Here is a 13,855-nt window from a genome sequence, read left to right as displayed (position 1 = left end):
AGGAAACTGAAGGAAAATGAGACAGTGACCTTTATTGCCCACAGATTGCTAGAATACACAGTGACATGATATTACAATTAGCTATGTGAACTACATACAAACAGTGCACATGTGGCAATGGAAATCTCATCAAACATCAAAGTTTGCTTCATGTTCTTGGGAAATCATATCACAGATAAATACCTGTGTGAGGACTCCATAGTGACAGACTGAGTGTTGTGTGATGAACAGCTGTCCAAACAGCGAGCTTGTTCATAGCAACAATAGCATTTCAGTTGTCTAAGCTGACTTCGAGAACAGCTAGTACTGCTAGACTTCAAATAAAACTTGATTAGAATGTTCAAATATAGCACGCTCTGTTATATAGTACTTTTAAAATATAGTCCTTTACCAGATCAGAACAAAGTAATGACGAAAAGTAGAGGTGAGCCTACAGATGGTAGACTGATTTGAAAAGTCCCTGAGAATACTTCAAATCCCCAGATATCTTCTTTATAGCTGTCCTCAGCTTTACCATCAATGAGTCATTCTTTTGGGTCAAGCATGGCCATCTCCCTGACCTTGATGGGAAAGCAAGGGATAGAACGAGCCTGACTGGCAGGGTTCTACAGATTCCAGAGTAGAGAATTTCTGACATAAGACCATAGGTTAGAAAGTGAAGGGTACCCTGTTCTATGCCACGTGAAAGGGTAGAACCAAAAGATGACAGGAACATATAAAATGGTACACAAAGAGTACTTGGGTGGCTCAGTCAGTTAAGTGTCTGATTTCAGCTCAGGTCATGAATCTCACAGTTCGTGCGTTTGAGCCCCACGTCGGAGTCTGTGCTGATAGCAGAGAGCCTGCTTTGGATCCTCTGTCTCCCTTTCTCTGTGCCCCTCCCCTGCATACTCTCTCTCTGTCTCTGTCTCTGTCTCTCTCTCAAAATAAACAAACATTAAAAAAAAAATTAAAAGGAAATTGGTATACAAAACTTGAATTAGGAACAGGAAGAGGAGAACAAATGTCAGCAGGATGAGAACAAATATTAATTAGTTGAAGAATCATCTGATCAGGCTTTGTTTTCTACAACTCAACTTTTTTTTTTTTTTTTTTTTTTTTTTTTTTAACAAACCTGATAGGCAGTACATTTAGTCAAGTTTAAAGGGTCTAGAATGGACATGAATCATAGCATCATAGAGGGCAGAAGGACTTGTGAGCAGGAGAAATGGTCACATGAAAGTTGCTGATTTAAAAAAAAAAATTAAAAAAATCACTCCTTCACTCCCCTCTCAGTAACATGACATGTCGCTTTTGAAAGGTTTTCAAATTTATTTTTACAGTTATTAAATACAGTGCCAGTAATGATTTTAATGATACAGTTAAATTTTTTATAAAAATGAAAGAATATTGTGTCCTGGCCTTTTTTTTTTTTTTTTTTTTTTTTTTTTAAGAAATGTGAATTTACCTGAGTGCCTTTGGTCCCATGTTTTAGGATAAAACTAGACTAGATAGACTCTGATTTTCATGGGCCTGGCTAAAAATGTAGTACAATATCAGTAAAAAGTCTGGTCAATCATTTCAATGCAGGAACCTTTGTCAATACTTTTAATTCAGGGTGGCACAAAAGAGCACACACATATTTAGTTAATAGTCTTGTCATTGGATGGTTTATGTTTCTTCTCCCAGTTTGATTTTGTTTTCCTTATCTATACAGTAGAGGATTAGAGAATGGGATCAGAAATCACAAGCTGTTGACCTATGAACTTAAGCCAACAGACAGTTTGGTGAAGGCAGTGTTGTTATTGTTGGTAGTGGGGTTTTTGTTTGTTTTTGTTTTTTGTTTAATTCCATCTTGTTTTCATGAGATCTAATGCCTTTAGGGATTATGCCTTTAGGGAGGGCATACACACTCACCTATTCCTGGGGACCTACAAACCCACCAACCACTGAGTTACATCAAGATTTTATACTCATATTTCCTGCATGAATCATGAAAACGTTTCAGTTTGTGGCTCTCAGATTAGAAATTTTGTCAAATTTGTTTAGGCTCTTAAGGTTTTTATTCTATAAAACCTCTTAAGGGAGTGACTGTTCTTTCCCACCCTCCACTGGTAGAGAGATAGGTGAAATGGAAGGAAATTCATACAAGGTCAAGCGCCTACCTAGTGCTATCAGGCCATCTCCTCACACTCTCTCATTTAATCCTCAAAACACTCCCTGCTATAGGTATTATCATACCCATTTTTCAGGTTACAGAACTAGCTTTAGAGAAATTAACATTTTGCCCATGGTCAAATGCTTATCAGTTGTGGAAATCAAGTTCAAACCCAGATCTGTTTGTCTCTAAAACCTCCTTATGTCCTAATTTCCCTTAGTGGGCAGAAACTTTCTGCAAGGATCTCTTGAATAATGAAGCTTTACACAGACTTTGAAACATTGTCAAAATTAGATATACAAAAGATGTCAGATGTCCAAATATCTCAAGCTATTATACAAAATATTTTATATGCATGCTGTTTTCTTTGATTAGTGGGAATTTGCCTTCATGCTGTGCTTAGAAACATAACTAGCTTTCTAAAAAGCCACACGGAATTTAGGAATATTCTTAGAAGAAATTTGGCTTTCATTTACACATTGATGTGGCTTTGGAAAATATGTCACAAGTCACTTAGATTAAAAACATAAAGAGATTTTATTTCTATCAGTTAACTTTTTATTTTGTTTTGTTTTGTTACTGAAGACTAGCTATCTCATAAATTCAAATTTGTATAAAATGTCACTAAAATTCCATTTGCCTTATTCTGGAAATAGTACTTGATTATTTAGAAAATTTATCTGACATAAAACAGTTCTTATAAGGAGAATTTCAGGTATGTCTGCATAAAGGAAAACAGAGTGTTAGGATGATCATTAATTGAGTAGGAAACAGTCATACTGTATTTTCAGTTGAGAGTTTGTGAAACTTAAGTCCACTAATATAAACAGAAATTTTGTGTTTAGCATCATTTCCATATTGTGTTAGTCACTGAACTGGATTACAATAAACATGACTAGCAAATTTCTAGCACAAGAATGTCTGATTTTAAAAGAGAGAAAAAGAGAGGCGCCTGGGTGTCTCAGTCGGTTAAGCTTCGGACTCTTGGATTGCGCTCAGGTCATGATTTCGCGGTTGAGGGATCAAGCCCTGAGTCAGCCTCACACTGAGCGTGTAGCTTGCTTGGGATTCTCTCTCTCACTCTCTCTCTTTGCCCCTCCACTGCTCTGTCTTTCTCTCTCAAAAATAAATAAATAAACTTAAAAAAATGAAAAAAAGGGAAAGACGATACATTAAAAAATAAAGGAGAAGAGTATATGGGGCATGTTTTTATGATTTTTAAACTTTGGATTAACGAGCATGTATCTGATTTGACTGAAAGATTGAGCCAATAATTTATATATTTAAAGAAAATTTACTTAATACAAACAGTGGTCAAACTTACAGATAGAGATTTTCTTCAGTGCAGTGCAAATTATTATAAGACATGGCAACGTGATTAGATTGCTGAATCGCATTCTCTGTGAGTGGGGCTTGGGGGTTGGGGGAGAGGGGTACCGAAACTACTGCCCTTTTCAAATAATTCACAAATGTGCTAATTGTGTGTCAGATTTGAAAGTTGAAGCACTGTGACCTTCAAGCCAACAAAAGCCCTTTTCAAATAAGCCACTTTCATGTACATTAATAAAGTGAACAATGCGTTTCCCCAGTTAAATAATGTATGGCTGTTATTTCATTATATGTAAATGCAAATCAAGGAATTGTTTCACTATTCATATAGTAAAAGTAATGCTATAAAAAAGGAGACTGGAAATCCACTTAAGTCACATTTTGTGGTGCCCTATAATTGTGATCCAAGGGTGTGTTTCTTGTCTCCTTCCATTGCTTGCAGCTAACATGTGGTTTCTCTGAAACTGAATTCATTTTGGATTGGAGGAATAAATCCTGTAATGTTTTGAAGTATATAGTAACCAACAGAGACATTAGGAAAGTTAGCAAAATGATTAAAAAAAAAAAGCTGTTTCCTTGCAATGATGAAGACAGTGACGTATCTTGTAGATCAGAGAGAACACTGTACATACTCATTTACCTACTAGCAAGAAGAGTGAATAAAAGTAAGGGTCAGAGAAAGGGAAAGGAATCCCATGCTCTTTCCAGTGGCTCTTTCATGGTATAAAGAAGGTAAATATTGGACTTAGGTAAAGGACGTAAAGGTGATTATTTCACTGGAAAAGAGTGCAGGTTTCAAAAGCAATAATGTATAAAGGAATTTAGGTGTTACTAATGCTTGAATTGAATTGATTGCTGGAATGTCAAACAATGAGCATGAAGTTGTAGTGGAAAATCAAGAACAGGAAGAAGAATTTAATTATCTTGTATTTGTCCAGCTTTGTAATATATTTGATGCTGAATAAAACATGAGTAAAGAGATAGTCATGCTTAATGCAACTTAAGTATGCATAATAGACCGCAGGGGGATAAAAAAATAATAAAACAATTACAAACTTAAAATAAACCATAATCATGTGAGATTCCAAGAACCTATTAGCATTCAATCCATAAATAAACTTTTTTTTTTTTTTTCCAGTCCTATAGGAAACCATAATAGTTAACATCTTATTATGGGTTAGATGCCGATACCAAGAGACCGGATAGAGTTGAATGATTCACTCACCAGTCTTCCTTTTTGTTTTAAACAATTTTCTCAAGCCCTTTGTTGTTAACTGTTTTAATAGAGTCTCTAGATACTTCCATAAAACAGATAGCAGTGACATTTATGAGGATGCTACTGGTTATCACTGAGACTTTTCAGTGGGTATGTACATGCCCTAACTTATTTAGGATAACAAATGTTTCTACATTTCTTTAATAATGTGAACTAATTTCCATTATTTTGGATTGTATTTAAGGTGGCAAATCTTGCTTGTTCCATGTCAACAAATGAAGATGGGATTAAAATTGTTAAAGTTGCGGCCAATCACCTGGAAACCTTGTGTCCACAGGTATGATGACTAAATTGCTGTCTCTTTCATTACACTAACTATAAAAATTATATATAATGCTTTTGACCATATATATATATATATATATATATATATATATATATATGGAAATATATTAAAATATTTATTTTAAACGCAGAAGATGATTTGTCCTAAGGTCATGGTTTATTCTTTACTTAGAACCTAGTTCTTGTAACATTGTCTCAGGGACCATATCAGAATCTTGTGAGAGAAAAGTATAGTGTGAAATCAAAGCAGAGCTTTGTCCAACAATTTTATTTTAGTCATTATTTATTTTGAAATCTCAGAGTATGAAAGGAACAACTTTTGGGACTCCTGGGTGGCTCAGTGGGTTGAGCATCCAACTTCAGCTCATGTGATGATCTCGCAGTCCATGAGTTCAAGCCCTGCATCAGGCTCTCACAGCCTGGAGCCTGCTTCAAATTCTGTGTCCCTTCTCTTTCTGCCTCTCCCCACTCATGCTCTGTCTCTGTCTCAAAAATAAATAAATGTTGAAAAATGTTTAACTTTTTTTAAAAAGAAAGGAATAACTTCTTTTTATCTTTCATCCAAAGAAGACATGAGTTTGAAAAAAGCCAAGAAATGTTTTTGTGTCTGCAATTCAGAAGTTTTTGTTTGTTTGTTTGTTTACCTTCAAAGCAATGCATTATTATGGAAGTATTTCTAGGGCTAGTGTTTTGAACCATGAATCAGGATACATTGAAAGGCAATCTTAAACACCCTGTCTTAGAATAATCAAGAGATAATACAGATAATTACTTCCGAATAGAGATCACAAATGTTGTAAGGATGTGAACTATAACAATGATTAGAGACTGGATATCTGATGAGATGCTCATTTTTCTAAAAGTAGAGTATGTGTTAAATTCTTGATTTGCCTTGTTGACAATTTCATCTCTAAGAATATTGAGCAAAAGTAAGGGAGACTCTTCCTTCAGGTTTAACGTTGAGTAACAAATAAAAACTGTCTGGAGAAGTGGTGTCCAGAGGACTTGCAACGGAGATCTCGCCACTGATGTCAGTTTTCTGTGAGCTCTCACGAGGAACCAGAGGAGTGTAGCGCGGTCCCTAAAGTGGTTGAATCATTTCTACCCCCCTTAGCAGTCTAGGAGAGTTCACATTGTGGATTATACTTGACGCCGTCACTTTTTAAATTGTCTTGGGGCGCCTGGGTGACTCGGTCAGTCAAGTGACCAACTCTTGATTTGCGCCCAAGTCATGATTTCACAGTTTGTGAGTTCGAACCCCACGTTGGGCTCTGAGCTGACAGTGCAGAGCCCGCTTCAGATCTTCCGTCTCCCTCTCTCACTGCCCCTCCCCTGTTCATACTCTCTCTCTCTTTCTCTCTCAAAATGCATAAACTTAAAAAAATTAAAATGTCTTTTGAATCTGAAGAGTATTAACTGTATCTCATTGGTTTCAATTTATAATTTTCTGATTACTAAATAAAACATCTTTTCACATGTTTGTTAACCATTTGGCTTTCTAATTCTGTGAATAGCCTAAATCTTTTGCTAATTTTTAGTTGGGATGTCTTTTTCTTTTTTGTGGCATTGCTTAGGTTTGTTAAAAATATCCTCTGTTGACTACAGCTTTTCCTTTAACTTTTAAAGTAATATTTTAATCATAGAAAATTTCAAGAACTTTAGTGATCCATCTTTTCATTCCTTCAATAGATACATATTGAACACCTACCCTGTATCATGGTTCATTGGTTTGTATCATTGGTTCACATTTTCTTTAAAAAAGGTTGAAGTATCATTATTTAACATTTACATCTTTACTTCATCTAAAATTTATTTTCATATCTAATCTGAGGTAGGGATTTTTTTTTTTTTACAGTGTTAACCATTGGGCCATTATCATGTATTGAATAGTTGACCCTTTCCCAATTAATGTGAAATGTTATCATTGTTTGTCTCTTTCTCTCTGTCTCTCTCACACACACACTTTTAAAAACATTTCTATTGTTTTATATATATTTGTATACACATACGTATATACTATACATATTTATAATATGTGCATACATACACATGTTTTATATGATGCATTATACAGGTATAATAAATATATATCAAATGTGTACAATTTACTTACTACTATTCCATATGTAAATATAGATTGATAGGTAAATTGAAATACATTTCAGAGCATACAAGCTTCTGGACTCTCTATTATTTTCCACTGGTCTATTTCTTTATCTCTGCAACAGTATTGCAATGTCTTAATTATGTTTTTATACTAAATCTGATATCTCTAGGCAGATTGGCTCACCTCATTTTTCTTGTTGTATTTGGTGGTGTTTTGTTTTGTTTTTAATTATTGCTCTTCTTCTTTTTTACTTGTTCATATAGCTTTCAGGATCAACTTGTCAAGTTCCATGGAAGTATGTTAGAATTTTTATTGAAATTGTTAAAATGTCTTGAATTTTAGATTGTTTTAGGAATAATGACTTTTCGGGATATTGGATTTTTCCATTAATAAATGTTTTATTGATAAATGCTTATTTAAATGTTTTATGTATCTCCATAATCAATCTTTTTTTTATATTGTCCTTCAGGGTTCTTAAGCTTTTTATCATTTATTACAATAAATTCCATGGCTACATGCTGATGGCTTCCAAACTTTTCTCTCTGGGCCAGATCTCTCCCCTAAAGACCACACTCAGATTTAGGATAGCCTTGACATTTCCACTCTGATATCTAGAAGACACTTAAAATAGCCCAAATGGATCTCCTGATTGTTCCATTCCCATCTCATTCTGCTACTTTTTAAATCTTCCTTATTTTAGTTAATGGCATGGTTATTCACCTAGTTGTTCTGGGGAAAAATCTGGAAGTTTTTTTTTTTTTTTTTCTTCATTCAATAAATACTTATTGAACATGTACTACGTAGTGGGTATTCTTTATGTACCTATAAGGTAAATCATGAAGAAAACAAACAGATAAAAATCCTTGTCTTTGTGAAGTTTACATCTTAATGATATCTGAGGGCTGTTTTTCCCATTGAATCCATTAACTAGTCCTAGCAACTTCACCAAAAATATTTATCTTGAATCTATATACTTTTCTCCATCTTGTCTGTCAGCATCTCATCCTATCCCACTATCACGTCTATCTTGGACCACAGAAATACCATCTCATATGGTTTCCATACTTATATCTCTTTAACCTAGTTTCTATCTAAAAACCAAAATAAATTTTATTTTTTTTTTATTTATTTTTTTTAACGTTTATTTATTTTTGAGACAGAGAGACAGAGCATGAATGGGGGAGGGTCAGAGAGAGAGGGAGACACAGAATCTGAAACAGGCTCCAGGCTCTAAGCAGTCAGCACAGAGCCCGACGCGGGGCTCGAACTCACATACCGCGAGATCGTGACCTGAGCCGAAGTCGGACGCTTAACCGACTGAGCCACCCAGGCGCCCCCAAAATAAATTTTAAAGATGTTTATCATAGCAATTGCTTTCTTTAGCTTTTACAGTAAAATGCAAACATTTTTTATGACTTATTCAGACTTTTATAAACTTCCTACTGCCTAACTTGCAGCCCCATGCTGTACTGTTTTCCTTTTCACTCATTAGATCACTGCATATTGGCCTTTCTGTTTCTAGAACACAGTAAGTTCCTTCCCATCAGAGGGAGTTTGCATTTGTTAATTTCCCAGGGCAGTTTTTCTCTTGAGGCCAGCTTCTGTTATGTTCAGTTTGCAAGGACTCACTGAAATACCATCTTCTCAGAGATCAATCTCCCTAAATGGCTTCTCCAGCTATACCCCATTATATCACCATATTTATTTCTTTTAGAGTCTCTATCACAACCTGAGATTATATTTTATATTATTTTGTTACTTTTATTGTACACTTTTGACACTCAAACATAAAGTTCATGAAGGCAATGATTTAGTCTGCCTTATTCACTATGTATATTCCCTGTACTTAGCAGAAATGCAACATATATATGCAGCAAGGCTTTTGGCAACACCTTTTATACTTTTCCTAACAAGATGTGTCTTCTTTTGGCAATATGAAAAAAATTACAGTATAACTAGAGTTATAGTTACGAAAAAAATAATCCTTAAAACGGGCGATTAATGTATAGTTGCTAACCAACAGTGGGATCTGTACTGGTGGGCTTCAGTGATCTGCTCTTGATTTATTTCATTTCAGTGCTTTCCTAATGATTTGGATAAGACTATAAATTAATATATATCTTAAAATTTATTAAAATTTTAAATTCTTAAAATTTTCAGTTACAAATAAGAATAAAGGGCATATATTAGCTGCATGAATCTAGTAACAAAGAATTTGGATTTCCAGAATTGGACTAAATTTCAGTATCCAGATGAAATGTAATAGATATAAATATTAAACCATATATATGGAACACTATAAAACAAATTATAAAATAGAGAACGGAAGAGTTATAGCTTAGCAGAAATGTACCCTCCAAAAGGCTTAGAGATTTTAGTTGATATTAATCTTAATGTGAATCAACAGTGTGATACAGCTGTCAGAAAAAAAAAAAAACAAAACTATGATTTAACATCTTTTCATCAAAGAATAAGTTCTAAAACTAGGGTGCCTGGGTGGCTCAGTCGGTTAAGCAGCCAACTCTTGATTTTGGCTCAGGCCATGATCTCACAGTTAGCGAGTTTGAGCCCACATCCAGGTCTGTGCTCACAGTGCAGACCCTGCTTCAGATCCTTTACCTCCCTCTCTCTGCACCTCCCTGACTCGTGCTTGTGTGCTCTCTCTCTGTGAAAAATAAATACACGTTAAAAAAATTTAAAAAAGAAAAAGTTCTAAAACATATTCTCAACCTTCTCTGTACTTCAAAATTATTTTTTAAACTGTATGTATTTTAATACAGTACATCTTGAAATTTAGAATTAGTAGTTCTGGAGTGTACCCCAATTGTGAGTGTGTGTGTGTGTGTGTGTGTGTGTGTGTGAGTACCCATATGTGTAAGTTCTACTTTTGCAAATCTATTGAAATAAAACATGCACATACATTTAGGTCCACTAATTCGACTTCCAGCAATTTATGGTACAGCTGTATATGTGCACATGCATAAAAGTCTATGAGTAAGGTTTTTATGCAGCTTGACTTACAGTGGCAAAAGCTGGAACCATCCTAATGTCTGTTAGCAGAGAATGTTAAAGCTGTGTAAAGTAGTAAGTCGGCTCAAAGTGTGTTTTGGTATGGAAGATACCCAAGATAAGTGGAAAAGGCAAATTTTAAATGAGTATGTATATTATCCCATTTATGTGGTGGGGGGGGAGGAGATAGTTTGAGCCATATGTTTGTGTAGTCATAGAAAATTTTTCAAAAAAGTTTCACAAGAATTTTAATAGTAGTTATTTCCAGGAAGTGAGACAGGGACAAAGCACAAAGAGGACAGTTTTACAGTCCATTTCATTTCTTTTACAACTCTTAAGTTAAGCAGAAATAGGTATTTTCTTAATTTCTAAATAAAACCCAACCAATTAAAAATTTTGCTAGATTGATCCAGGAGTGAGGCTGAGAAACACAGGGTCAGGAGCTGCTGATGGGGTAACATTAATTCCTGTTTGTTAAAAATGATTGAGTTCATGCAGGTTTCAGTGAGTTGGCTCATCTTGGCTCTCACTGTGCCTGAAGGGCTACGACGATAATGCTTTGCCCATTGCATATTTAGCAGAGGATCTGAATAGTGACATGACTTGAAACTATGTCATATGAAAAACTCATAAAAACAACAGGGATTATACCAAGGTAAAGGTAAGAAGACTTGAAAAAACATGGTCACTGCCATCAGATCTCTAAAGGCCTATGATGTGAAAGACTTGTTCTGAAGATTCCTCAGGGGCAGAACTACAGCTTATTGAGTAGGAGCTACAAGAATAAAAAATTCCCCTCATCACAAAATGAGAGATGCTCTCTAACAGTGCTATCTTGAAAGGAATTGGACTTTGTTGAGAAGGAGGAATTTGGAGTTTCTCAATGACACAGACATTCAAACACACGGAGAGTGACCATTTGACTAAGCTGTGATAAAGGGAGTATAAGCCTTGGGTAAGAAGTTCACCTAGAAGTTTTTTAATTCCCAATCCTGAGATCTTCTAATGGATCTTTTATATAAAGCAGAGAAACGTGATCTGAATGATAGCATTTCTAAAATAGTATAGCTGTTCTCAACCTGTTGGAAGGGTAAAGCTAGTCCATATGGCTTAATAGTTACTCTATTTCAACAAGTGACTTGGAGGGATATTTTAAAAGTAAATATTTTGTATTTGCATATGGCACAGAAATGAGAAAGACAGAATTCAAGGTTCTAAAATATGTTTGTAATTTGGACTAATGTTTGAAACCTCATAAACTAAAATTTAATAAGGGTAAATATAAAGTCAGGACCTTAGGTTAAATATGTGCACAAGGTGGATAGGAAAAACATCACTTATATCAAAAGCACTGGCACATCAGGAATGAGAGGGGGACATTTGTATCTAGTTCAATGAGTTCAAACACTGGTCCAAAAAAGCGTTTTCATGGTCTATACTGAAATTAGGTCAGTAATAGTTAGCTTTTTTCATAAAGTAAAATTCATTCAACTTTTTATGAGAAATTGATGTACTTTCTACTTGTTTGATATTCATCAAAAGCATTTGATTTATGAACTACTAATGAAAGTAGATAATAGCTTGTTATATGGTTATTCTTCACTTGGAAAAATAAAACTTTCCCAATCCCATGTGGATTACGTTCCTTTCCCCACTACTTAACTTCTTTCAGAAACATTTGTAGCCTGAAGAATCCAGAAAATTAAAAATACTAATTTAGGTGACTCAACTATATATCAGTAGCATGGCATGGGGGCCATCTTACAGCTTTAAAATGATTATGATACTTAGCTTGTGAAATAGGGGAAATTTCCAGAGTAGCTGGCCTGGGGCTGTCCAGATCTAAAATTCCATGTTGGATTCAGGCCCTGCAATTTAGGGGCTAAGCAAAAGAAGAATGAGTTGTTTTAAGTGTAGTGAACTATTACCTAATCACCAGACATATTTAGTCAAAAGCCAAGAAAGGACTGCACCTTGTCAAAGATGTTAGAAATAGAATTTCATATTGGGGTGGTAGAAGTACTCGTTGTTTTAAGTGTTCTTTTTCTAAAGAAGAATCTTTAATTAATAAAAATATGGTAAAAACCTAGGATATTTTCCCTGTGGTGAATACACTTATATTTAAGTAGGCAGACTCTCACAAGTGCTTAGATTTAACAAAATCAAGTTAAGTTTCTAATCACTGTCATATATGAATCAATATCTAATACAGCTTTGTTATATCTTCTGTTTATGCCTCTCATCAAATGCTATGTTATATGATGACCTGACAGAGCTAAAACAACTTGCAAAGATATCAAGTATATTTTCAGTGATGTACTTGGGGATATATTTTCATACGTTACTTATTATAAATCTATAATTACTTTCTAAAAGGGTTGTATATTGAGTATGTTAAGGTCAAGTTTGCCCCAGACATAGAAACTTGTGAAGTATAAAACAAACAGAATACCTGGGGGAGACTGTGCTCTGGATATCACCTGCATTCATATTTAAACATGGAAAAGTATAACCTCTATGAGAGGGTAAGAATTTCAGGTCCACTGAGGTATCCTAAAAATAATGCCTGACAAGTAGTAGGTGCTTGGTACGTATCTGTGAAGTGAATGATTACATCTGCACAAACTTATTTTGTGTTATAGACATTGGGAAATAGATACCAAAAGCCCGCATGATTCCTCATCCTTTTTGTTCTCTGGGAGGTATAAAAATTCCCAGTTTCTAACCAAAGTGATAAAATGTCCCCATATGACACTGTCTCCTTGAAGTACACATCTTGTGAAGTGACTGACAATATCTCCCTCTGCATGGACAAGATTATTTTGTTGTAACAGCAGCTTGTTCTGATTACATTATGATGTTACTATATTTTGTATACACCAGTAAGGCTATGGGACTCTCTCTCTCTTTCTCTCTCTCTTTTTTAAACTGTGTGTGTCAACTGAAGTCTCATGTTTCTTTGACAAAGAGAGAGAGAGCTTGCATGCCTGAATGCACGTAATTGGGAGGGGCAGAGAGAGAGAGTGAGAGAGAGAATCCCAAGCAGGCTCTGTGCTGTCAGCGTGCAGCCCAGTGCAGGCAAGATCCGAACCCAATCGTGAGATCATGACCTGAGCCAAAATCAAGAGTCAGATGCTTAATGGACTGAGCTACCCAGGTGCCCTGGGGGTATGTCTTTCAAATGGAAAAACATATCTTTATGTGTATGGGGGTTTTGTTTGTTTTTGTGATCAAGAAGCTGTCATATCTATGAATTGAAAGCACTTAATTTTCTCAGAATCATGCTCTGGGGAAGCAGATATGTTTTCTTTCATTTTCTATAGATGATGATGATGGATGTTTTGTTTGCAACTAAACAATAGAAGACTCAAATATCAATTTGAAATAATCATATTCTTTAAGAATCCCAGAGTGTACTATCAGTGTTGTGACAGACAGGCTTTTTACAATTATTACTAATTTATTTTTCTCTTAAGAGAATGGCAAAAATACTCTAAGATTTTGGAAGCCAAGAGTCATCTAAGACCATAAAAAAGCTAACAGGAAATGATCTTTTTTTTTTTTTTTTTTTTTTTTTTTTTTTTTTTTTTTAAGAAGCTGATTGTGATTGAATGGTTGATTCTCAAGACTGTCTCGGGTGATTGCAGACGGGAAGCCTAGGGTCAGTCTCTTCCTGGTGGTGCCATGATATTTATGTGGGGACATTGTGATT

General features: G+C 35.0%; 1 protein-coding gene across 3 annotated transcripts in view; it reads left to right on the top strand.

Annotated features, from left to right (window-relative positions):
• CTNNA3 (catenin alpha 3) overlaps positions 1–13,855 on the top strand; it is a 1,799,646-nt gene that overhangs the window by 1,107,718 nt on the left and 678,073 nt on the right. For all 3 annotated transcript variants that reach the window (XM_053888526.1, XM_019444306.2, XM_053888525.1), the window contains one exon: positions 4,927–5,019. In XM_053888526.1, coding sequence (XP_053744501.1) covers positions 4,927–5,019 — 93 coding nt within the window. The remainder of the gene's footprint in view (positions 1–4,926; positions 5,020–13,855) is intronic.

This window comes from Panthera pardus, unplaced genomic scaffold, assembly GCF_024362965.1.
Source record: "Panthera pardus isolate Hobbes unplaced genomic scaffold, ASM2436296v1 HiC_scaffold_22, whole genome shotgun sequence".
Lineage (NCBI taxonomy): Eukaryota > Metazoa > Chordata > Mammalia > Carnivora > Felidae > Panthera > Panthera pardus.
This window is presented reverse-complemented; position numbering and strand designations above follow the sequence as displayed.